This window comes from Sapajus apella, unplaced genomic scaffold (assembly GCF_009761245.1).
Source record: "Sapajus apella isolate SASKATOON/1434 unplaced genomic scaffold, GSC_monkey_1.0 scaffold2, whole genome shotgun sequence".
NCBI classification, from domain to species: Eukaryota; Metazoa; Chordata; class Mammalia; order Primates; family Cebidae; genus Sapajus; species Sapajus apella.
In genome coordinates this window covers 80582678-80608265 of record NW_022436942.1, presented here as the reverse complement: position 1 = coordinate 80608265, position 25588 = coordinate 80582678, and the positions used below count along the sequence as shown (strand labels likewise).

Genomic DNA, 25588 nt, shown 5'->3' with positions numbered 1-25588 from the left:
AAAAAAAAAAAAAAAAAAAAAAAAAAAAAAAAAAAAAAAGCTTATATCTTCTTATATCTTTCCATAACAAAAGTATATCTTCTGTGGATCCTCACTCTTGGCTTTCCAAGTGTTAAAATAACCAAGTACCTGTGTAAGTTTTATATCACCTATGTTATTTTTAGGAAACACTTTAGAATTCTTTTTAGCCAATAAATCCAGTTTCCAAAGAGTGTGCTTGGTGCTGTAGAGATGTGAGCAAGAATAAAAATGATTTCTGACTTAATTTATGGTCTTAAACTAGCAGGAGAAGCAGACATACACATAGTTTCAAATGACGGCAGATTCTGGGAAATGAAAAATAAATTGCTATACTTTATAGGAAAATGCCATGGAAAGTAAAATCACATTGTTATTTATTATTTTTACTTATTTTTTACTTGGCATTTTTCTTTACCTGTTTTGTTGTAACTAAGAATAATTGCCCTATTGGGTTTAATGTATTTATGCTATAGACCTTGTAGCAATGAGGTTTATTAATGTTTTGTATTTTTTAGCAGATTTTATCAGATCCTGATAGGTTTATTAATGTTTTGTATGTCATTTTGAGGTAATAAACTCTTGGACTCTTCCATCCCTAGAAAATCAGGTGTAAATGAATTAACATCTTTAACCTGAGGAGTCTATAACTATGAAGCAAACAATTATAATCAGCTCTGTAATATTTAATTTTATTTGCTTTGATTATGCAGTTTTGGAGACCCCCAGTGCTTGCTTTTCCTCTTCTCTTGTGGACATTGTAATCTTTATTGGTGTCACAGCCTGCAGGTGGGCAGAGGAAATGAAAGAAGCATATCTGTTATTTTCTGTCTCAAAGAAAGGCAGTACGGGAGAGGAGTCTTAAATTCAGAGGAATTTTTAAACATTTTTTAAATAAATAAAAAAACAAAAATAAAATAAATTAAAAAAAAAAAACCAAAAAACATTTTTTTTTTGTAGACATGAGGTTCTTTCTATGTTGCCCAGGCTGATCTTGAACTCCTGGCCTCAAGCGATTCTCCTGCCTTGGCCTCCCAAAGCGCTAGGATTATAGCCATGTATCACCTCACCTGGCCAGTCAGAGGAGTTTTGATCCTTGAAAGTTTGGACTCACTGCTGTTTTAAAATTATTTTGTTTCTTTTCATTTCCTAGATTAGTGTGAGTTTTTATGCTGGAAGCTATTTTCCACATATCCTATGTGCTAAATGGATTGCATAGCAGGTAGCAGAGGGAAATAAATTTCTAGCAATGAAAGGACAAGGTTAAGAAAGTGTTTTTCTAGCCCTGGGGTATTTATTTAAAAGAAGAAAATTCTTGGGTACTACCCCAGAGCTCAAATAGAATCGAAGTATGTGGGAATAGGTAGAAACTTGCACTTTAGGCGTCCATTCCAGGTGATTCACGTGCGTACTAATTTCTGAGAACCACTGGGTTAGGGGGTTAGAGGAAGATGTTTACATCAAAATACTGATAGAATTATAAAATCTAAAAAGGGGAATTTGTGTAACATTCTATGTATTATTGCAGGTAAGTAATCATTCTTACTTTGTGTTTTAATAAAATGATTAGTAGGCCAGGCATGGTGGCTCACGCCTGTAATCCCAGCACTTTGGGAGGCCGAGGCAGGCAGATCACTGGCTGTGATCACTGGCTGGTTTGACACCAGCCTGACCAACATGGTGAAACCCCGTCTCTACTAAAAATAGAAAAATTAGCCAGGCATGGTGGTGTGCACCTGTAATCCTAGCTACTTGGAAGGCTGAGGTAGGAGGCAGGAGAATCACTTGAACCTGGGAATCGAAGGTTGCAGTGAGCTGAGGTTGCGCCATTACACTGCAACCTGGGCGACAAAAGCAAAACTCTATACAATTTATAATTTTCTGGTACTCACATTACTTTTTCGTAAGTCACAAGTGAAATTAGTTTTAATGATATATTTTATGTAAACTGATATATCCAAAATATCCTTTAATGTAATCAACATAAACATTATAAACAAGATATTTTAAACATTTTAAAATATAATTTCTTTTTTTTTTTTTTTTTTTCCCCCAAGAGACAGGGTTTGCTCTGTCTCCCAGGCTGGAGTGCAATGGTGCAGTTACAGCTCACTATAGCCTCAATCTCCTGGACTCTAGCAATCCTCCTGCCTTAGCTTCCCAAGTTGCTGTTACCACAGGCATGTACCTCCGTGCCTGGCTAATTTTTTATTTTTTGCAGAGATGGGGTCTTGCTATGTTGCTCAGACTGATCTTGAACCCCTGGCCTCAAATGATCCTTCTGCCTCAGCCTCCCAGAGTGTTGGGATTACAGGCGTGAGCCACTCTGCTTGGCCCACAAGACATGTTGTGTTCCTTTTTTTCTAAGTCTTCAAAATCTGGTGTGTATTTTACCCTTAAACCATACCTCACTTCAGATTAGCCACATCTCAAGTGCTCCGTGGCCATGTGTGAGTAACAGCTAATGTTCCGGTTGGCACAGTTCTGTAAGATCACTTCCATGAAATGAATAAGCATTTATGCAGCCTGGATGAAGTGGGGTAGAACAAACTGGCAAAATAAGGAAATGTTGTCTTTAAAGAGGCAGATATATCTGAGAACTTTGAAAATTACTGTTTCTTTTAATTTACCAGTTAATGGGTATTTCTCTGATTTAAGCTTCTTTGGAATTCGAGCTACTAGATTGGACTTAAGCCATTACCACAATTAGAAATATGTATTAACCTGTAAATGTTCATAATAGTTTGCTGCCTGAAATGGGACAGTTATTAAATATCTTCACTGTTACAGAAAATTGTCAGGCCAGGCTCAGTGGCTCACGTCTGTAATCCCAGCACTTTGGGAGTCCAAGGCAGGTGAATCACCTGAGGTCAGGAATTCGAGACCAGCTTGACCAACATGGTGAAACCCTATCTCTACTAAAAATGCAAAATTTAGCCAGGTGTGGTGGCACGTGCCTGTAATCCCAGCTACTTGGGAGGCTGAGACAGGAGAATTGCCTGAACCAGGGAGGCGGAGGTTGCAGTGAACCAAGATTACACCATTGTACTCCAGCCTGGGCAACAAGAGTGAAACTCCGTCTTGGGGAAAAAAAGAAAAAAGAAAAAAAAATTGTCAGTGACTTGTTATTTAAATGATCTTTTCTTCTTTGGACTGCTGTTAATAGGTGGCTACAGTTTCAGAAAAGTCACGTATAATGGAACTGGAGAAAGACCTAGCATTGAGAGTACAGGAAGTAGCTGAGCTCCGAAGAAGGCTAGAGTCCAATAAGCCTGCTGGGGATGTGGATATGTCACTTTCCCTTTTACAAGAGATAAGCTCTTTGCAAGAAAAGTTAGAAGTCTCTCGTACTGACCACCAGAGAGAAATAACTTCACTGAAGGAGCATTTTGGAGCCCGGGAAGAAACTCATCAGAAGGAGATAAAGGCTCTGTATACTGCCACGGAAAAGCTTTCCAAAGAGAACGAGTCATTGAAAAGCAAGCTCGAGCATGCCAACAAAGAGAACTCGGATGTGATAGCCCTGTGGAAGTCCAAACTGGAGACTGCCATCGCGTCCCACCAGCAGGCGATGGAAGAACTGAAGATATCCTTCAGCAAAGGGCTTGGAACAGAGACAGCAGAATTTGCTGAGCTAAAAACACAAATAGAGAAAATGAGACTAGATTACCAACACGAAATAGAAAATTTGCAGAATCAACAAGAATCTGAACGGTCTGCTCATGCTAAAGAGATGGAAGCCCTGAGGGCTAAACTGATGAAAGTCATTAAAGAAAAGGAGAACAGCCTGGAAGCCATCAAGTCGAAACTGGACAAAGCAGAAGACCAGCATCTCGTAGAAATGGAAGAGACGTTAAACAAATTACAGGAAGCTGAAATAAAGGTAAAGGAGCTAGAGGTACTGCAAGCCAAATGCAATGAACAAACCAAGGTTATTGATAATTTTACATCACAGCTCAAGGCTACCGAAGAAAAGCTCTTGGATCTTGATGCGCTTCGGAAAGCCGGTTCCGAAGGTAAATCGGAAATTGAGAAACTTAGACAGCAGGTTGAGGCAGCTGAGAAACAGATTAAACATTTAGAGACTGAAAAGAATGCTGAAAGTAGCAAGGTTTGTATTGACATCCTCCATTTTTTTCTTTTCCATTTGTTATTCTTATTTTGCATTGTTACTTTTGAGTTGAGGTCATTCATCTTCCAAATCGCTGATTTAATTAAATTGCTTGATGTCCCCAGTTGAGTATAGTGTAGTATGTTCTGAGTATGGTTTCATCTGAGGAGATTAGAGAAAATAATGGCTTAACCACGTGAATTTATTTTGGTTGCCTATTATCTGGGTACCTTATCTATTAATCTCTGGGCTATGCTATGACCTCTTCTTTAAGCTTAGCTCCAGCCTATACTCTATTTAAAATATAGAATGCCCTAACACTGTGGTGTTAAGATGAATGAATGAATGAACAGAAACTTAAAAGATAGTCATCTAGATGACTATTCTTTGGGTTAAGTTAAAAAAAAAAGATTGGCTGGGCGCAGTGGCTCATGCCCGTAATCCCAGCACTTTGGGAGGCTAGAGTGGTTGGGTCACCTGAGATCAGGTGTTTGAGACCTGCCTGGCCAATATGGCGACACCACATCTCTACTAAAAATACAAAATTACCTAGGTATGGTGGTGGATGCCTGTAATCCCAGCTACCTGGGAGGCTGAGGCAGGAGAATCTCCAGAACCTGGGAGGTGGAGGTTGCAGTGAGCTGAGATTATGCCACTGCACTCCAGCCTCGGTGACAGAGTGAGACTCTGTATTTAAAAAAAAAAGAAACTTAAAAGATCATCTCCTCCGTTCCTAACCATGTACAGTCAGGTGCCACATAATGATGTTTCAATCAACAGTGGACCACATAAACAAAGGTGGTTCCATAAGACTATAATATGGTATCTTTACCTTTTGTATGTTTAAATATGCTTCGATACACAAATACTCAGCATTGTGTTACAGTTGCCTACAGTGTTCAGTACAGTAACATACAGGTTTATAGTCTTGGAACAATAGGCTGTACCATGTAGCCCAGGTGTGTAGTAGGCTATACCTTCTAGGTGTGTGTAAGTACACCCTATGATGTCCACACGACAGTGGAATTGCCTAATAATGCATTGCTCAGAAGGTATCCTGGTTCTTTTAAGCAATGCATGACTGTAATTGCCTTATCTGTATAAAAACAGAATGTGAGCTTAATGCTTCTTGACTATTAAAATTAACATGTTGGCCAGGCGAGGTGGTCACATCTGTAATCCTAGCACTTTGGGAGGCCAAGGCAAGTGGATCACTTGAGGTCAGGAGTTACAGCCTGGCCCCTCTCTACTAAAAATACAAAAATTAGCCAGGCGTGGTGGTATGCGCCTGTAGTCCCAGCTACTCGGGAGGCTGAGGCACGAGAATTGCCTGAACCCGGGAGGCAGAGGTTGCAGTGAGCTGAGATTGTGCCACTGGGTGACAGAGCAAAACTCGATCTCAAACAAAAACAAAAAAACATGCTGTGATAAATAACATTCACAGCAAAATTAAGGTTAAGAGCCTGGAGCACTTTGCATGGCAAAAAAACTCTTTGGAGTTTTTTCTATGGCACAATGAGAATACAATCTGTCCCCTCCTTCACTGGGGGAAATACTGAACAAGTGTGCATTTGGTCAAGGCTTAGGAAATTACATGAAACGTTCGCCAGTGGCATTCCTTTCTAACTAGCCTTGTTAAATATCATCTTTATTTTTAAGGATGGTTCGAGGAATTCTTTCCCAGTCCTGCTACTAGTTGAGGCGCTGGTATTGATGCTGAATGTTCTGAGCTTTTTGTGGGAGAAGCTGCTCTCTTGGCAAAGAAGGAAGGGTTGTGATAGTTAAATGGGGTGAGGTGAGGACTGACAAACAGCAGAAAATTGCTAACTAACCATAGTTGAAGATGACAAACTGGTTACAGGAAATTTTTCTCAAATCTCCTCATGTGGTACCAAAATACTAATCAAAACACAAAAATTAATTAGATAATATTTAGCTAATGTTTACTTTTTCACATCAAGATTTCTTGAAAGCCAAGTTCTAATAACTATTGTCCAGTATATATATATATATATTTTTTTTTTTGAGACAGAGTCTCACTGTGTCACCTAGGCTGGACTGCAGTGGTTCAATCTCGGCTCACTTTAAGCTCCGCCTCCCAGGTTCAAGCGACTCTCCTGCCTCAGCCTTCTGAGTAGCCAGGATTACAGGCACCTGCAACCATGCCGGGCTAATTTTTGTATTTTTATTAGAGACAGGGTTTCACCATGTTGGCCAGGCTGGTCTCAAACTCCTGACCTCACGTGATCCACCTGCCTTGGCCTCCCAAAGTGCTGGGATTACAGCCTTGAGCTGTCCAGCCCTGCCTGTCCAGTGGATTTTTAAATTTCATTTTTATTTAAATGTTGAAATACTTTAAGCATATACAAAAATAGAGAAAATAATGTTGCCCACATATATTCCATTCCCATCTTAAGGTTTTTGTTTTATTTATTTATTTATTTATTTATTTAGAGACGGAGCTTTGCTCTTGTTACCCAGGCTGGAGTGCAATGGCGCGATCTCGGCTCACCGCAACCTCCGCCTCCTGGGTTCAGGCAATTCTCCTGTCTCAGCCTCCTGAGTAGCTGGGATTACAGGCACGCACCACCATGCCCAGCTAATGTTTTGTATTTTTAGTAGAGACAGGGTTTCACCATGTTGACCAGGATGGTCTCGATCTCTTGACCTCGTGATCCACCCGCCTCGGCCTCCCAAAGTGCTGAGATTACAGGCTTGAGCCACTGCGCCCGGCCTATTTATTTATTTTTTAAGACAGAGTCTTGCTCTGTTGCCCTCACTGCAACCTCTGCCTCCCAGGCTCAAGGGATTCTCCTGCCTCAGCCTCTTGAGTAGCTGGGATCATAGGCATGTGCCACCACACCTGGTTAATTTTAATATTTTTAGTAGAGTCAGGCCATGTTGGCCAGGCTGTTCTTGAACTCCTGACCTCAGGTGAGGTCTGCCCGCTTCGGCTTCCCAAAGTGCTGGGATTACAGGTGTGAGCCACCACGTCCGGACTTAAGGTTTTTAAAGTCTAGGAAATGAAATTGCTCAAGTAGCTCATTTAAAAAGTAAGCATCCATACCTTCTGCTTCAGATCATGCTGATATTCCAAATTACAATGAAGCATAAACAGTCTATTTTGACTATTTAAAAATGGCCGCTGGGCACAGTGGCTCACACCTCTAATCCTAGCACTTTGAGAGGCCAAGACAAGAGGATTGCTTGAGTCCAGGAGTTTGAGACCAGCCTGGGCAACATGGTGAGACCCCCATGTCTCTTTTTTTTTTTTTTTTTTTTTTGAGACAGGGTCTCACTTTGTCACTCACTGGAGTGCATTGGCGCAGTCTCAGCTCACCACAACTGCCACCTCACAGGCTCAAGCGATTCTTCTGCTTCAGCCTCCTAAATAGCTGTAATTACAAGCGCACACCACCACACCTGGCTAATTTTTATATTTTTAGTAGAGATGGGGTTTTGCCATGTTGGCCAGGCTGGTCTCGAACTCCTGACCTCAAGTGATCCACCCTCCTCGGCCTCCCAAAGTGCTGGATTACAGGCATGAACCACCAATCCCGGCCAGAGACCCCATCTCAAAAAAATTTTTTTAAACATTAGCTGTGGTGGCATGTGCCTATAATCCCTGCTGCTTATGAGGCTGGTGCTGGAGGATCAGTTGAACCAGGAGTTCAAAGTTGCAGTGATCCATGATCACACCACTGCACTCCAGCCTAGGTAACAGGGGAGACTCTGTCTCAAAAAAAAAAAAAAAAAAGCCACTAGAAAATCATATATAGAACTGATTGTTAAAGAAGTCGTTGACCTCTTAGAATTAAAAACCAACAAGATAAGATTAAAACAAAAAACAACCACAAAAAGAATTAAAAACCAACATCAAATTTGTTGTACTCCTTTCAGTTTTGTTTTGTTATGTTGCTCATAAATTTTTTACATTTTTTTCTTCTCATTCTTTTTTGTTTTCCTTTTGTTCATTTAATTCTATACCATGTAACTCCGTGTGTTAGGCTAGTAGCATTACCAAAGAGCTCCAGGGGAGAGAGCTAAAGCTTACTAACCTTCAGGAAAATTTGAGTGAAGTCAGCCAAGTGAAAGAGACTTTGGAAAAAGAACTTCAGATTTTGGTAAGTACCTGTTGGGAATCTGAATCTCAGGGTTTCTGGCCACTTCCTGTTTTAAAAAAATCCTCCAGTAAGAAATATTGTAGTTGTTTGCTTTCTCTTTCTAAGTGTTGATGCAGCTTGAGTGTATTAGTTATTGGCTGGTAAATAATTGTCCCTCCAGGAGAGTCAGATCAAACCTAAACTAACAGCCAAGGTACGTATTACTTTTTTTTTTTTTTTTTTTTAAATCTATGCCTTTGCCTCTGTTAATGCACTGCTTTGAAATGTTATTGACTACTTAGTTTTGCTAAACACAGAGCCCTTCCAAGTTATACATCAAACACAGTTAGGTTTCATATTGAGTGAGGCACCTAAACTGTGCTTTCTCCTTGATCTGTGACTCTCAGGGCAGCAGTCGTCCTGGGCCATCGGCGCCCTCCTTTGGTGAGACAGAATGCTTGCCATCTAATTAAACAAATTCAAAGAAATCTAACTCAGTTTATTGCACCTAAGAAAATGACCTTCTCTTTCATGTTTTCTCTTTCCTTAATCTCAAGTTGTATGACATAAATATGTATATATTTTACCTTTTCTCAACTTTGTTCCTTCCTACTTGCCTCCTGCACTTTAAAACCAAGTTTAAACAAGGCTGATATGCACAAAGAGTGCCAATGGTGCCCACCCACACACCATGGAAAGAAAAGTCAGAGGCTTATGGAGAAACTAGACAAGAGGCATATGAGCCACTCAGGGTCAGCTGTCCCAGGTCCTCCACATCCCTTCCTATTACCCATTCATTACACTTCTGTGCTATTAACAGTGTGAATAAAAGTGTATGGCTCCTTTCTTTTCCTTTCTTTTCTTTCTTTCTTCCTTTCTTTCTTTCCTTCCCTTCCTCCCTCCCTTCATTTCTTTTCTTTGTTTTCCTTTTCCTTTTCCTTCTTTTCTTTTCTTTCTTCCTTTCTTTCTCTCTTGTCCAGGCTGGAGTACAGTGGTGCTATCTCAGCTCACTGCAACCTCCACCTCCCAGGTTAAAGAGATTCTCCTGCCTCAGCCTCCTGAGTAGCTGGGATTACAGGTGCACACCACCACACCCAGCTAATTTTCATATTTTTAGTATAGATGGGGTTCCACCACGTTGGCCAGGCTGGTCTCATACTCCTGACCTCAAGTGATCCACCCATCTCAGCCTCCCAAAGTGCTGGGATTACAAGCGTGAGCCATCGTGCCCAGCCTGGTGTCCTTTAAGAAAATCTTTTGAGTTCGTTTTTCTGCCCTCCTTCCAAAGCTTTTAGGAAACCTTGCCTTTTTTTCCCCCGTAAGTTAGAATATTCTTCCGTATATCTTAGGACAAGACATGCTACCTTGAGTGTGACTGTGGGAATGCACAGGGGGCAGCCTGTGGGCTTGGATACCCTGTGGCTTCTGCACCATCTTTTCATAATCCCAGCTAGTTAACAATACCCATGTAACAATCCTCTTGATGTAGCTAGCTCAAAGTTCATCTCAGGACAACTAGGAGAGTGATTTTTAACTTGGCCTATTGTCATGTTTAGAAGTCCTTGAACAGTAAGTGACTGATGGTCCTTTTCAGTTTAAAAAGTAGCGACACCGACCTAGATTCAAGATATTAGACTCAGATTACTCTCAGAAATAACAAATTTCAGAGCTTTCTTCACCATCTCAGGCAGATTTCTGAAGAGAAGGGCTGCTGTTTGAGGGGTAGCAACATGAAGCATACACGTGCACCATGTGTATACACACACATGCATGTACTTCCCTAGGTATGAACATGCCTACAGGTGCATGCAGGTGATGCCGTCCCATGCATGCACACACACACATGCAAACTGCACTGATGTGTGTGTATCCATGCACATGTGTATGACCCACATGTGGTAGTAATTGGCGTCACATGTTTCATGTATATTAGTTTTAATAAAACAAGACCAGCAACAAAAAGTCGATAGTGTTGTAGTTATAATTGACATAAACTCCTTATCTTTACAATGTGAAATCTTTCTGTTCAGAATCTCTGGTTCTTTTTCCTTAGAAAGAAAAGTTTGCTGAAGCTTCGGAGGAGGCAGTCTCCGTTCAGAGAAGTATGCAAGGTATGTCTTACTAGAGCTTGTGTAGATCGCTTTAAAGACTATCATACTCTTAGACTGGAGCTAGCCTGTGGAGTGCACAGAGTAGACACTGCCCGTAGCCTAATTTCACTCTCCTGGAAGTTCCTGCCATGCTCAGAAATACTGGCTTCCATTGGTTTCCTGAAGCCTCAAACTCCCAATTAATTTTTTCTTCTTCTGGCTTAAGGCTTGTTCTACATTAAAATGTAAATATTATTGGGGAGAGTGTTATTTATGTTTTCATCGTTAATAGCTTTATTGAGTTTTAGCTGGAAGGGGGAAAGAGATGAGTGGAAAGGGCCTGATGCCTCCCTAAAGTACAGATTTGGGGAGGCCAGAGAGAGCGGCAGACCTGCTTTTTTCAGGACGCACCCAGCAGTGTAATTTGTAAGGGGATTTTTGAGTATTCCTGTGTTCTCAGATCTCTTGAGCATACGATTTGATCCAGATAGCTTATTAAATATGAAGCTTATTAAACTTCTAACTTTATCCTAAATAGAAACTGTAAATAAGTTACACCAAAAGGAGGAACAGTTTACCAAGCTGTCTTCTGACTTGGAGAAGCTGAGAGAAAACTTAGCAGGTAAGAAGACATCTCTGATGACTAAACATTAAATACAGTAGGCTTCCTCATATTTGAGACAGTTGTAGGATGTTACATAACAAATGTACTATTCAAGCGTAGCCTCTTTACTCATTATGGTGACATAAAAACACGATGAAGTACTTGTTTGAGATCTGTAACCTACACCAAGTTCTCTTTGCTGTTTTCACGAGAGCCAGAATCTGCCACATTTCACCACTGCCACTGCTATCCTTGCTCCAAGCCAATGGCCGTCTTTCACCTGAGCTACCATAACAGCTGACCACCTGGGCTCACTGCTGCTGCCCATGCCTGCTTCAGTCTGTTCTCCACACCGCAGCCAGAGCAATCCTTTTAATATGAAGTCAGATCACGTCGCTTCTCTGCTCAAGGTCATCCAGCAGCTCCCATCCCATGCAGGGAAAGAGCTGTCGTCCTTACCATGATCAGGCCCTATTACCTCTCAGATTTCATCTGGGACCCCCGTTCCCTCCTCATTCCACTCCAGCCACCTCAGCCTGTTTGCTCGTGCTTGGACGTGTCAGGCGTGTTCCTGCCGCGCAGCCTGTGTGCTTACTTTTCCCTGTGCCCTCACTTCCTTCAGGTTTTCCCTTCCATGTCACCACCTTAGGGAAGCGCCATCTAAGATTCTAACCTTCTTCCCAGCTCCTTTCCCTGCATTGATTTTTCTTCCTCTTAGCACTTAATTAATTCTACGATTTCTTTCCTTTATCTTTCTTATTGTCTGCCTTCTTCACTAGAATGTGCTTTTTATGAGGACAGGAATTGCTTTGTGAAAATATTACCAGAGCAAGGATGCACTCAGCCAGTTTTTGTTGATTATGACACAGCCGTGCTATTCTTTTTTTCTCTATATATTTAGATATGGAGGCAAAATTTAGAGAGAAAGATGAGCGAGAAGAGCAGCTGATAAAGGCAAAGGAAAAACTGGAAAATGACATTGCAGAAATAATGAAGATGTCAGGAGATAACTCTTCTCAGCTGATGAAAATGAATGATGAATTACGTCTGAAAGAAAGGTATAGATGACTGTTGATAAGAGTGCCCACCTTAGGCTCTGTGGGAAGGTCTAGGTGGGAGGGAAGACAAATGTTTAGGATTATTATGTTTTAAAATCTCCCATCTCTGTTCCTTTCTATTATTACCTCATTGTGTCCTTGAATAAGCTATTTAACCTTCTAAAATGGGTTTTACCTATCTTACTTGTCAAGAACAACAGAATTAAGGAATATAATATTATTTATGCACCATTTGGTGACTTATAAAGAAAAGATAATAAGGCAGGGGCGCAGTGGCTCATGCCTATAATCCCAGCACTTTGTTTTTTTTTTTTTTTTTTTTTTTATTTGAGACGGAGTTTCACTCATGTTACCCAGGCTGGAGTGCAATGGCGCGATCTCGGCTCACTGCAACCTCCGCCTCCTGGGTTCAGGCAATTCTCCTGCCTCAGCCTCCTGAGTAGCTGGGATTACAGGCACGCGCCACCATGCCCAGCTAATGTTTTGTATTTTTAGTAGAGACGGGGTTTCACCATGTTGACCAGGATGGTCTCGATCTCTTGACCTCGTGATCCACCCGCCTCGGCCTCCCAAAGTGCTGGGATTACAGGCTTGAGCCACTGCGCCCGGCCCAATCCCAGCACTTTGGAAGGCCAAGGTGGGTGGATCATTTGAGGTAAAGAGTTCGAGGCTAGCCTGGCCAACATGGTGAAACCTTGTCTCTGTTAAAAATACAAAAATTAGCTGGACATAGTAGTGTCTGCCTGTAATCCCAGCTACTCAGGAGGCTGAGATGGGAGAATCACTTGAACCCAGGAGGTGGAGGTTGCAGTGAACTGAGATTGTGCCACTGCACTCCGTCCTGGGCAACAGAGCAAGACTCTATCTAAAAAGAAAGAAGAAAAGAAAAAGGTAGTAGTTCACTAATGGCAATAATATCTTTTATGGGCAGTTAAAAATATTTTTAACATTTTTTTTTTGAGATAGAGTCTCACTCTGTTGCCCAGGCTGGAGTGCAATGGCTCAATCTCTGCTCACTGCAGCTTCCACCTCCCAGGTTCAAGTGATTCTTCTGCCTCAGCCTCCCAAGTAGCTGGGATTACAGGCATGCGCCACCATACCCAGCTGATTTTTGTATTTATAGTAGAGATGGGGTTTCACTATGTTGGCCAGGCTGGTCTTGAACTCCTGACCTCAAATGATCTGCCCGCCTCGGCCTCCCAAAGTGCTGGAATTACAGACGTGGGCCACCATGCCTGACCTTAACTTGTTTTAATGGGAAACACATATTACCTATCACTATGGGCTATGCACCGTGCTAACAGCTTTCTAATTCTTATCATTATCCTATGAGGTGAGAGGAGGTGAGTTTAGCATTATTCCCATTCTAAGGAAAAAGAGGCCAGGCACGGTGGCTCACCCCTGTAATCCCAGCCAATTTGGGAGGCCAACGCGGGCAGATCACCTGAGATCAGGAGTACGAGACCTGCCTGACCAACATGGAGAAATCCTGTCTCTCCTAAAAATACAAAATTAGCTAGGTGTGGTGGTGCATGCCTAAAACCCCAGCTACTGAGAAGGCTGAGGCAGGAGAATGACTTGAACCCGGGGGGAGGTGGAGGTTGTAGTAAGCCAAGATCGCACCATTGCACTCCAGCCTAGGGAACAAGAGCAAAACTCCATCTCAAAGAAAAAGAAAAAGAGGCTGGGCATAGTGGCTCACGCCTGTAATCCGAGCACTTTGGGAGGCCGAGGCAGGCAGATCACCTGAGGTCAGCAGTTTGAGACCAGCCTGGCCAACATGGTGAAACCCTATTGCTATTAAAAATACAAAAATTAGCCAGGTGTGGTGGCGCACACCCGGAATTTCAGCTACTTGGGAGGCTGAGGTGGGAGAATCAGTTGAACCCAGGAGGTGGAGGTTGCAGTGAGCCAGGATCATGCCACTGCACTCCAGCCTTGGCAACAGAGCTAGACTCCATCTCAAAGAAATAAATAAATAAGGTCAAGGGTGGTGACTGACACCTGTAATCTCAGCACTTTGGGAGGCTGAGGCAGGTGGATCATCTGAGATCGGGAGTTTGAGACCAGACTGACCGACATAGAGAAACCCTTTCTCTACTAAAAATGCAAAATTAGCTGGGTGTGGTGGCACATGCCTGTAATCCCAGCTACTTGGGAGGCTGAGGTAGGTGAATCACTTGAACCTGGGAGGCAGAGGTTGCAGTAAGTTGAGATCGCACCATTGCACTCTAGCATGGTCAACAAGAGTGAAACTCTGTCTAAAAAAAAAAAAAATTAATAAAATTAAAATTAAAAAATAAGGAAGGGAGGGAGGGAAAGAAGCAGGGAGAAAGGGAAACTGAGGCTAACTGGGGTTAAGCCTGATGTTTCAGATCTGGGCAGTCTGGTCCCAGAACCCTTCCTGCTCTTAATAACTGCATTGTACTTCCTCAGTGCTCAAGTTTCTTCTGTCTTAATATCTGTTATTGTCTTTATTCTGGAATTCTTGTTGCTTTGATCTTATTCTTTTAATAGCTGTCATATAAAAATCAAATAATTTATAAGCGAAGATTTATAAATGAAGTCTGTAGGCATTAGACTTCTTAAAAGTGTTAATATCTGCAAAGTTCTTTTTGTTGTTGTGTTTTTTGTTTTTTGTTTTTTTTGAGAGAGTCTTGCTCTGTCACCCAGGTTAGAGTGCAATGGCACACGATCTCTGCTCACTGCAACCTTCACCTCCCAGGTTCAAGTGATTCTCCTGCCTCAATCTCCTGAGTAGCTGAGATTACAGGCACCCGTCACCACACCTAGCTAATTTTTTGTATTTTTAATAGAGATAGAGTTTCACCATGTTGGCCAGGCTGATCTTGAACTCCTGACCTCGTGATTCTCTCGCGTTGGCCTTCCAAAGTGCTGGGATTACAGGCGTGAGCCACTGCACCTGGCTGCAAAGTTCTATTTATTAATATATCCAACCTTTCACCCCCACACAATTCAGTCAGTGCTGAGTGTAGCCAGGCCTTGGTTGGGCAACTGTGGTCAAACTTGCCTTGGTGGTGGTGGCTCAGTGTCTTCAAGAAGCTCCATTTTATAGGTGTTTTGTGAATGTAAAATCTAGAATTACCCCCAAGTTTCCCTTGTGTATCTGTGATTCATCTGAGAGTCTGTTTTCTAGGTCAATGTCCCATATTTTATAAATTATTTTATAAATTTATTTTTAAATAATATATAATTTATTTATTTATAAAATAAATAAATTATTTTATAAATTTATTTATTTATAAAATAAATTATTTTATAAATTTATTTATTTTTGTTCAACCACATGATCCCTTTAAGGTAAAACTTTGAGTTATTGTGATTTTTGTATCTTCTGTTCTTCAGAAGCACTAGAATGAATTTTTGGTAATCTAGTATGCTAAAATTTTTAAATGCCCATTTCCTTTATTTGTTTTTAATTGAGACGGAGTCTTGCTTTCTTGTCCAGGCTGGACTGCAGTGGCTCAATCTCGGCTCATTGCAACCTCGCTCTATCAGAGTCAACCAGTTCTCCTGCCTCAGCCTCCTGAGTAGCTGGGATTACAGGCATGTAATCCTGTAATCCAGGTGCCACCACACCTGGCTAATTTTTGTATTTTTAGTAGAGATGGGGTTTTGCCATGTTGACCAGGCTGGTCTTGAACTCCTGAACTTAAGTGACCCATTTGTCTCGGCCTCCCAGGGTACTGGGATTATAGGCATGAGCCACCATGCCTGGCCTCAGTTCCTTTAATATGTTTATTTTTTACTCTTTCTTTTTTTTCTTTTTTTGATCTACTGACATAAAATAGTAAACCTTCACAATTATAGTAGTTGTTACTCTAAATAATTACTTATCATAATTGGTAAAATGGCTCTGTTTTGTTTTGTTTTGTTTTTAAAGATGGGGTTTCACCATGATGGCCAGGCTGGTCTTGAACTCCTGAACTCAGGTGATCCACCCACCTCGGCCTCCCAAAGTGCTAGGATTACAGGCGTGAACCACTGCGCCCGGCCGGTAAAATGATTCTTTAGGCAAAGCATTTAAAATTTTTTCGCCTATTTTAGATGTTATTAATTACACATAACTTTTAAAAATCATTAATATAGGCCGGGTGCCATGGCTCACAACCTATAATCTCAGGTCTTTGGAAGGTCGAGGTGGGCGGATCACCTGAGGTCAGGAGTTCGAGACCAGCCTGGCCAACATAGTGAAACCCTCTATTAAAAGCACAAAAATTAGCTGGGCATGGTGGCAGGTACCTCCTAGCTATTCAGGAGGTTGAGGCAGGAGAATTGCTTGAGCCTGGGAGGTGGAGGTTGCAGTAAGCCTAGATCGCACCACTGCACTGCAGCCTGGGTGACAAGAGTGAGACTCGGTCCCAAAATAAAAATAAAAATTAAAAATTATTAATACCATTGTTATTAATAGTATATTTTAATATAAATCTTAAATTTAAAACATTCTTATGAAAAATCTGACATCTTATATCGAAACTTTTTCTAGATATGTAGAAGAATTACAGCTCAAACTTACAAAGGCTAATGAAAATGCAAGTTTTCTACAAAAGAGTATTGAGGATGTGACTCTCAAAGCTGAACAGAGCCAGCAAGAAGCAGCTAAAAAGCACGAGGAAGAAAAGAAAGAATTAGAGAAGAAATTGTTGGACCTGGTAAGGAGAGACTCAGTGGGCCTGTTTGCTGGCAAGGAAGGCAAGGGGCAGTACACATATGGCTGGATGACTCATTCCCTCACTTGGGGTCTCTGCAGGAAAAGAAGATGGAAACGAGCCACAACCAGTGTCAGGATCTGAAAGCCAGGTATGAGAAAGCCACTTCCGAGACTAAAACCAAGCATGAAGAAATTCTGCAGAACCTCCAGAAGACGCTGCTGGACACAGAGGACAAGCTGAAGGCCGCACAAGAGGAGAACAGTGGCTTGCTGCAGGAGCTGAAGGAGCTGAGAAAGCAAGCTGATAAAGCCAAAGTACGCGATGGGAGAGAATTGCCTTGTGCTGTAGCTTGCCTGAGCTCTTTGTCAAGGCAGGAAGGGTGCTTAGAAAGCAGCAGTCAGTGGGACAAGTTAAGGTGGCCTCTATAAATGTTACTCTTCTCAGTGCATGGCAGGTGGCACATTATGTTTCCTATGGCTTCAAGTGTTTTGTGCCAGCTGCTATTCCTTCTGAGGGTCAGTGATGGCTGCAGGTCTTTACCGGAATGGACGGTGCAGCTGTCACCCCCGTGCTGCCTGTTTCCCAGCTGTCACAAAGGTTCTGACGCTGCCTGAGCTCTGCTTGCCTACTTGTTGCTCTAATCTTGGCCATGCTTGTTGCTGCCTTGCACTAGTTAGGAGAGACGTTGCAATAAAGCAAGAGGCAGAGCTCACGTGAAGCAAGCGAGCAAGGAGTCAGGATGAGAGAGAGCCTGGTTGGAGGAACAGAGCTCTTCTAGGAAGAGTTAAAATTGAGAACTTACAGAGGGGCTTTTAGGTGTCCCCAGGAGGGTACCGTGAGCTTATTGACAAGGAAGCTGGATTCAAGGGCAGGGAGGAAACATCCTGTTAGTAGATAGAGCAGAATTCTATATGTTGGATTTTATTTTATGGTTTCAGGATTGTATCTGTGCCCAATACATATCTTTTTCTTTTTCTTTCTTTTTTTTTTTTTTTTTTTTTTTTAAGAGAATGGAGTCTTGCTATGTTGCCCAGGCTGGTCTCAAACTCCTGGGCTCAAGCAGACCTCCCACTTCAGCCTCTTAAAGTGTTGGGATTACAGGTGTGAGCCACCGTGCCTGGCCTGCCCAGTACATTTTGTGACTCTGGTAACTTCATGAAGTTCAACCTTCCCACTATTTAACCTTTTATTGCTCAAAGGAAAGTAAATAATTCATTTTTATTTATTTTTAAGGTGTTATAGGAGTTTAGTAGAAATGATAAAAGAGCATGCATAGGACTTGAAACCAATCCCATGAAAAACCTCCTAACTAAGTGGACATGACATGGTATGTATGTGCCATGCGTGTCATCTGTGAAACCCATATTCTCCCTCTTCTACACGCTGATAACTGAGGATTTCTCTTCTTTCTCTGAAACACCTCCAGTTTTATGTGCCATTTAACACTAGATATAATTCCCAGATCTTTTGTCTTTGTGCTTTCTTTTATCTGGGAAGACTTCAGGTTTTTTTTTTTTTTTTGTATTGCCTTTAAAATGTTGCAGCCTGAGCAAACCACAGCATTCTAGAACTGTTTTAAGGTTTCCTCAGTTTTTTTGTCTGTTTTTTGAGACAAGGTCTTACTCTGTCACCCAGGCTGAGTACCATAGGACAGTCATGGCTCACTGCAGCCTCAAGTCATCCCCCTCCCTCAGCCTCCCAAGTAGCAAAGACTAAAGACATGTACCACTATACCTGGCTAATTTTTTATTTTTTGTAGAAACAGAATCTCACTATGTTGCCCAGGCTCGTCTTGAATCACTGGATGGAAGCAATCCACCTGCCTTAGCTTCCCAAGGTGCTGGGATTGCAGGTATGAGCCACCATTCCTGGCTGGTCTCACTAATTTTGTTGGTTGTTTTGTGCAAGGGTCATTGAGTTAAAATGCCAGGACTGTTTCCCTTCAGAGTTGTCTGGTATCTGATTTCAGTGGCTCTTATCAGTCCCAGACTCTTTGGAAAAATTTAATGAAATCTACAGATATTTTTTCAGGAAAGTTTACATGTGCACTCAACAAGGTTCATGGTGCCCACAAAGCCTCCTTATTCCCTACTTTTAAGAGCCAGTGGTCTATAACTGTGCTGCTTAATACAGTAGCCACCAGCCATGTGAAGCCATTCAACTTTAAATTTGTAGCCAGGTCTGGTGGCTCACTCCTGTAATCCTAGCACTTTGGGAGGCCAGGTGGGCAGATTGCATGAGCTCAGGAGTTTGAGACCACCTTGGGCAACATGGTGAGACCCTGTCTCTACTAAAAATACAAAAAATCAGTCAGGTGTGGCAGCATGCACCTGTAGTCCCAGCTACTCGGGATGTTGAGACAGGAGAATCCCTAGAGCCTGGAAGGTGGAGGTTGCAGTGAGCTGAGATGGTGCCACTTCACTTTGGCCTGTGTGACAGAGCAAGACTCTGTCTCAAAAAATAAAAAAATAAATAAAAATAAAAACCTTAATATGGGAATATATGTGGCCTACATTGTATTCTCTATTTTTGAATATGCCTAAAAGAGGATCACTTGAACCTGGGAGGCAGAGGTTGCAGTGAGCCAAGATCATGCCAATTCCCTCCAGCCTGGGCCACAGAGTGAGACTCTGTCTCCAATAAATAAATAAATAAATAAATTTAAATTTGTTATATTTTAATTACAAAATTAGCATAGACACTGTGGACCACATTTCAGGTGACTCTGTAAATTAAAAAAATAAACCTATTTATTTTAGTTATCAAAGCCTAGAATTTAGACTAGTTTTTATGTTTATATGTGACATTTGGACTAAATCACTCTCAGCCCCATGGCTGTCCTTAAGTAAGGTCCTGTGGTGAGTTTGGAAGGCAATAGTTTATTTTGTTTGTTAGGCCCCTTCCTTTTTTCATTAAAATATACTGACTTTATGTACTTCTTTTAATTGTATTTTTAAAAATTCTTCTATGAATCCTTTCTGCATTCAAAATAATTAGATAATTGGAATGGCAGGAAAGAGTTTTATGCCCTGATGTCAAAATGAAGCTACTATTTTTATCTTCTAGGTAGCTACTGGGAATAATTTCACAAGTTGTTTCAAAGATAAAATAAGCTAGCAGATATGGAAGCACTTTGCAAAGCTACGCTTTTGAATTATCTTTTGTGGGCTCTGTTTAGTTTCTTTCCTTTGTTATTCAGATAGTTTCTATAAAGTTTATTGTAGAAATTTAAAGCTTTTATCATTTATGTTACATTAAGTTATTTGGGCTTGCATTTGTCTGCTTGATTTCATTTTTGTTTCCATTCTTTCCATCTTTTGTTTCTGTAGTCGCTAACTTATTTGTTAACATCAGCCAAAAAAGAAATTGAACTAATGACAGAAGAGCTGAGGGGTCTGAAATCAGAGAAGCAGCTTCTTTCGCAGGAGGGAAATGATTTAAAGTTAGAAAACGGTTCACTTTTATCCAAGTTTGTAGAATTGGAGGCCAAAATAGCTTTACTTCAGGGAGACCAGCAGAAACTGTGGTCAGTGAATAAAACTCTTAATTTAGAGAAGGAGAAATTCTTAGAAGAAAAGCAAGATGCTGAAAAGCTTTATGAGCAAGAACATCTCAGTAAAGAAGCTTTGGCTGTTGAGAGGGAGAAACTGCTTAAAGAAATCAACGTAGCACAGGAAGAACTCTTGAAGATAAATGTGGAAAATGACTCTTTGCAAGCTTCTAAGGTGAGCATGCAGGCCCTCATCGAAGAACTCCAGCTGAGCAAAGATACTTTGATTGCTAAGACTGAGAAGGACCAGGAAGAAAAAGATCACCTGGAGGACCAGATCAAGAAACTTATTACCGAAAACTTCATCTTGGCCAAAGATAAGGATGACGACATTCAGAAGCTTCAAAGCTCTTATGAGGAGCTAGTCAAAGATCAGAAAACTATGGTACAGGAGATTGAAGATCTCACAGCTGAGAAAAAGTCAGCTTTAGAGAAACTGTCCAATCTCGATAACACGTGCATATCCTTAAAGGCAGAACGAGATAATGTTCTTCAGAACAACAGAGATCTGCAATTAGAGAAGGACATGCTGCTTCAAGATCAGGAAAAGCTGAATGCCAGCCTCCAGGCTGCCCTCCAGGTCAAACAGCTGCTCCGCTCAGAAGCCAGTGGGCTCTGTTTACAGCTGGATGATGCCAGCAAGGCCTTGAGGAAGGCAGAGCTGGAGAACATGCAACTCCAGGCCACAAACACAAGCCTCACGAAGCTCTTGGAGGAAATTAAGGCCAGCCGGGCAGTCACAGACTCCGAGTGCATCCAGCTTCTGCATGAGAAAGAAACTTTGGCTGCCTCCGAGAGAAGGCTCTTGGCAGAGAAAGAGGAACTTTTAAGTGAAAATAGAATCATCACTGAAAAACTCCACAAATGCACAGAAGAGGCTGCCCATACTGAGATGGGCCTGAATGAGAAGATCGCTTACCTGACTTCTGAGAAGGAGATGGCTTCTCAGAAAATGACTAAACTTAAAAAGCAGCAGGATAGTCTCTTGAAGGAAAAATCCGCACTGGAAACACAAAATGGAGTTTTACTTGCAGAGAGAGAGGATTCCATCAAAGCCATAGGAGACCTCAAAAGGCAATATGATCAAGAGTCTGCAAACAGAAGGATAATTGTGCATGAGAAAATGAAACTCCTTGGTAATATTGATGCGCTGAAGAAGGAGCTTCAAGAGAGAAAAAAGGAAAACCAAGAACTAGTGGCCAGCAAGTGCGACCTGTCTTTGATGCTGAAAGAGGCTCAAAATGCCAAAAAGAATCTAGAAAAAGAACACACTCACATATTGCAAGCAAAGGAGAGTTTGGATGCTGAACTTAACACGTGTTGTTCCGAGAAGAAGATTTTGCTGAGAGACGGCTTGACCCTGCAAGAAGAGTGTCAGAAATTAAGCAAGGAGATCCAGGAAATGCAGCAGTCCTTAATCCTGGAGCAGGAAGCCAGAGCAAAGGAGAGCGAGTCATCCTTGTATGAAAACAATAAACTTCATGGGAGGATGGTGCTCCTAGAGCAGGAGGTGGGGGAGTTAAGAGTGTGTATTAAGGAGCTGGAGTCCCAGAAGTTTGTGCTACTCCAAGAGAAGACCAAATTGGAGCAAGAGGTGGCAGCGATCATTGAGGAGAAGGAACTGTTGACTGCAGAAGCAGTTCAACTCGCTGCCCATATAAAGACTCTGAAAAGCGATTTTGCTGCCATGTCCAAATCCAAGGCAGAACTGCAGGAACTGCACAGTTGCCTCACCAAGATTCTGGATGACCTTCAGCTTAACCACGAGGTGACCCTGGCCGAAAAAGCCCAGGTGATGCAAGACAACCAGAACCTCTTGGCTGAGAAAAACGAAATGATGCTGGAAAAGGATGAGCTCCTGAAGGAGAAGGAAACCCTGGCAGAAAGCTATTTCATCCTTCAGAAAGAGATCAGTCAGTTGGCCAAAACCAACAGCCATATTTCAGCCAATCTCCTAGAATCTCAAAATGAAAACCGTACTTTGAGGAAAGACAAGAGCAAGCTTACCCTTAAAATTAGAGAGCTCGAGACTCTTCATTCACTTACGGTAAAGTGAGAGGTCAAGTGTTGAGCACCCAGACTGCTTACTAACACTGTGCACTAACTCAAGTGGCCTAGATCACCTTTCTTCATTTCTGCTTAGGGAAATCCACCTCATTAAGTCAGTTGCTTATATGTTTCAAGCTGTTTGTTACAGTCTGAAAGGGAGATTTTTTTTCTTTTTTTTTTTTTTTTTTTTTTTTTTTTTTACCAAGTATCTCATTGCAGTATTCTCTCCCCATTTGAGAAAATTGCAAACTGTGAATAAAAAGGATTTCTTTTTAAATTTAACGAGAAACTTTGTGAAAAAGTTAACTGTGGTTTCTTAAAGGCTTAGGAGCCATAGTGAAAGTCGTCCAGGTACAGTGACTCATGCCTGTATTTCGACACTTTGGGAGGCTGACGTGTACAGATGGCTTCAATCCAGGAGTTTGAGACCAGCCTGGACAACATAGCAAAACCCGGTCTCTACAAAAAATACAGAAATTAGCTGGGCATGGTGATACATGCCTGTAGTCCCAGCTACTCAGGAGGCTGAGGTGGGAGGATTGCTTGAGCCCAGGAGACAGAAGTTGCAGGGAACCAAGATCAGGCCATTGCACTCCAGCCTGGGCAACAAGAGTGAAACTTCGTCTCAAGGGGAAAAAAAAAGCAGTGGTGAAATTGGCACATATTGAAATATAGAGTCTTCTGTTTGGCTTTTAACTATTTCATTGTGTCTATCCATTTGGAGTTGGAAGATTCCATTGAAATCTTCATGGCTGATAATTGGATAGGGATAATGGAGAATTTTCATAAACTTTATTAGACCAATAAATTATAAACAAGTGCCTAAAAGGATTTTTTAAATTAATTAATTAATTTATTTTTAAGACAGAGTCTTTCTCTGTCACCCAGGCTGGAGTATAGTAGCGTGATCTTGGCTCACTGCAACTTCTGCATCCCGGGTTCAGGCGATTCTCCTGCCTCAGCCTCCTGAATAGCTGGAATTACAGGCCCCCGATATCATTCACGGCTAATTTTTGTAATTTTTTTTTTTTTTTAAGTAGAGAGGGGGTTTCATCATGTTGTCCAGGCTGGTCTTGAACTCCTGACCTCATGATCTGCCCACCTCAGCCTCCCATAGTGTAAGATTACAGGCATGAGCCACTGCAGCTTGCCTGTTCGTTTGTTTATTTTTTAAAGGTGGAAATCTTGCTGTGTTGCCTAGGCTGCTCTCGACCTCCTGGGCTCAAGCAATCCTCCTGTCTCAGCCCCCTGAATAGCTGCGACTATAGGTACATGCCACCGCACCTGGCTATATTTTGATTTATTTTTGTGGTTATTTTTATATCTAATTTTTTTTTTTTTGAGATGCAGTCTCACTCTGTCACTTAGCCAGGAGCCTCCGCCTCCTGGGTTCAAGCGATTCTCCTGTTTTAGCCCCCTGAGTAACTGGTACTATAGGCGCATGCCACCACATCTGGCTAATTTTTGTATTTTTTGTAGAGACGGGGTTTCAGTATGTTGACCAGGCTGGTCTCGAACTCCTGACCTCGTGATTTCCCTGCCTCAGCCTCCCAAAGTGCTGGGATTACTGGTGTGAGCCACCACGCCTGGCCATATCTAACTTTTTATAATTACTTTTTATAGCAGCTAAGAATTGGTCTCCACATGCCTCTTTTTATTCATAGCCGTGTTTTTATTCATTGCCCACAGCTTGCATTAAATGCTTCTCATTAAACACTTCAGCCTTATGTTAGAAGTGCCCAAATAATTTTGATATTTATTTGAAAAATCCTCAACCTAAATTTGACTTCAAAAGCCCCAGATTTGAAATAACAAGGATAGTATTTTAAACCTTTAATAGTAAATATGATTCCAAGAAATTCAGCTACATAAGGATGTTGTTCATTGTTACCACTGAATAGTCTTTCAAGCATAAGTCAGAATGAAGGGAGCATGCTTGCCAGTTTAACTTGGAACTTTCATTGGAAGATGTATGTTTAGAGGTTCTGAAAACATGCAAATTGCATAACAATTGACATTGAAAAATGGCAGGAAAGGGTCTGCATATTCTACTTCAGAGTAAAGACCTTTCTTGTCTTAGTCTGTCTGTTTCAGCACTGGATTGGTGACTGATTCACCCTCTCTGTGTGCCTCCCTTACCTACACAGACACTGAGTGCTGCCTGAACAGCACAGCCCGATCCTTACCTGATGGTGCCAGTGAGGGGTGTCCTCATTTCTCACAGTGTTTCCTTGTATTTAGGCTGCTCAAACAGCAGAAGATGCAATGCACATAATGGAACAGATGACCAAAGAGAAGACCGAGACACTGGCCTCCTTGGAGGACACCAAGCAAACAAATGCAAAACTACAGAATGAAGTAATCAGATTTAAATGGCTTTTTGTACAAAGAACAGCTTACCGACTTCCTGGAATGTTTGATCACTAACTCAGGATTGCTTATGTTTTTGAAGTGTGGCCTTACACAGGTTTGAAATGTATGCCAGAGCCATGATAATATTTAATAAAGTGTATCACTTCATTACTTATTAGGATCAAACTTTACAAATTGAGGAAAAAACCTTAATAGCATGGGTTTCTAAGATAACTATTTAGTGATAGCACTAGCAAAAGGAGGTACTGATGGCCTGCTCTAGCTTTTGTATCCTTTGTCTTACATCACACCCATTGTTTTTTTCTCTTCTCTTTCCCAACTTTGAGCCACTAAATTTCGTTCCTCAGCCCTGAGTTTGATGTAGGCCTTTTCTTGGCCCAGCTCAGTACTGATTTCCTTTTGTACCATCTTGAATGAGTCACTTTTGGAGCTGGGACAAATCTGTGGCGTCAAGATATTTTGATTCTGTCCACAAGTAGCATTTCTCCTTCTGTAGCATTTCTCCTCCTCTTGATTTTCCTGCTCCCACCCTCCCAGCTCGTACCAACCTTTGTTTGGAAATCTGTTACCTAAATCCTAATACTGATGTACCAAAATGGTTATGTGAAGTCCTATGGAACTTCAGATGCTTTTTTTTGTTTGTTTTTTTGAGTTGGAGTCCTGCTCTTGTCACCCAGGCTAGATGGCACAATCTTGGCTCACTGCAACCTCCACCTCCCAGGTTCAAGCAATTCTCCTGCCTCAGCCTCCCAAGTAGCTGGGATTACAGGTGCGCACCACCACACCTGGCTAATTTTTATATTCTTAACAGAGACAGGGTTTCGCCATGTTAGCCAGGCTGATCTCAAATTCCTGTCCTCACGATCCGTCTGCCTCGGTCTCCCAAAGTGCTGGGATTACAGGTGTGAGCCACTGTGCCTGGCCCAGATTGTTTTAAAAGTAACAGGCAGGTAAGACAT

General features: G+C 41.7%; 1 protein-coding gene across 21 annotated transcripts in view; it reads left to right on the top strand.

The window, feature by feature from the left end:
* CLIP1 (CAP-Gly domain containing linker protein 1) overlaps positions 1-25588 on the top strand; it is a 142685-nt gene that overhangs the window by 69778 nt on the left and 47319 nt on the right. For 17 of the 21 annotated variants that reach the window (XR_004258148.1, XM_032242597.1, XM_032242679.1 and 14 more), the window contains 8 exons: positions 3185-4129; positions 8137-8253; positions 10286-10343; positions 10861-10944; positions 11828-11984; positions 16492-16657; positions 16756-16971; positions 24498-24614. Coding sequence is in view for 20 of the 21 variants with exons in the window: in XM_032242597.1 (XP_032098488.1) it covers positions 3185-4129; positions 8137-8253; positions 10286-10343; positions 10861-10944; positions 11828-11984; positions 16492-16657; positions 16756-16971; positions 24498-24614 (1860 nt within the window). In the remaining variant the exon portion in view is untranslated. The remainder of the gene's footprint in view (positions 1-3184; positions 4130-8136; positions 8254-10285; positions 10344-10860; positions 10945-11827; positions 11985-16491; positions 16658-16755; positions 16972-24497; positions 24615-25588) is intronic. The other 4 variants (XM_032242695.1, XM_032242694.1, XM_032242692.1 and 1 more) reach the window with 3 other exon arrangements.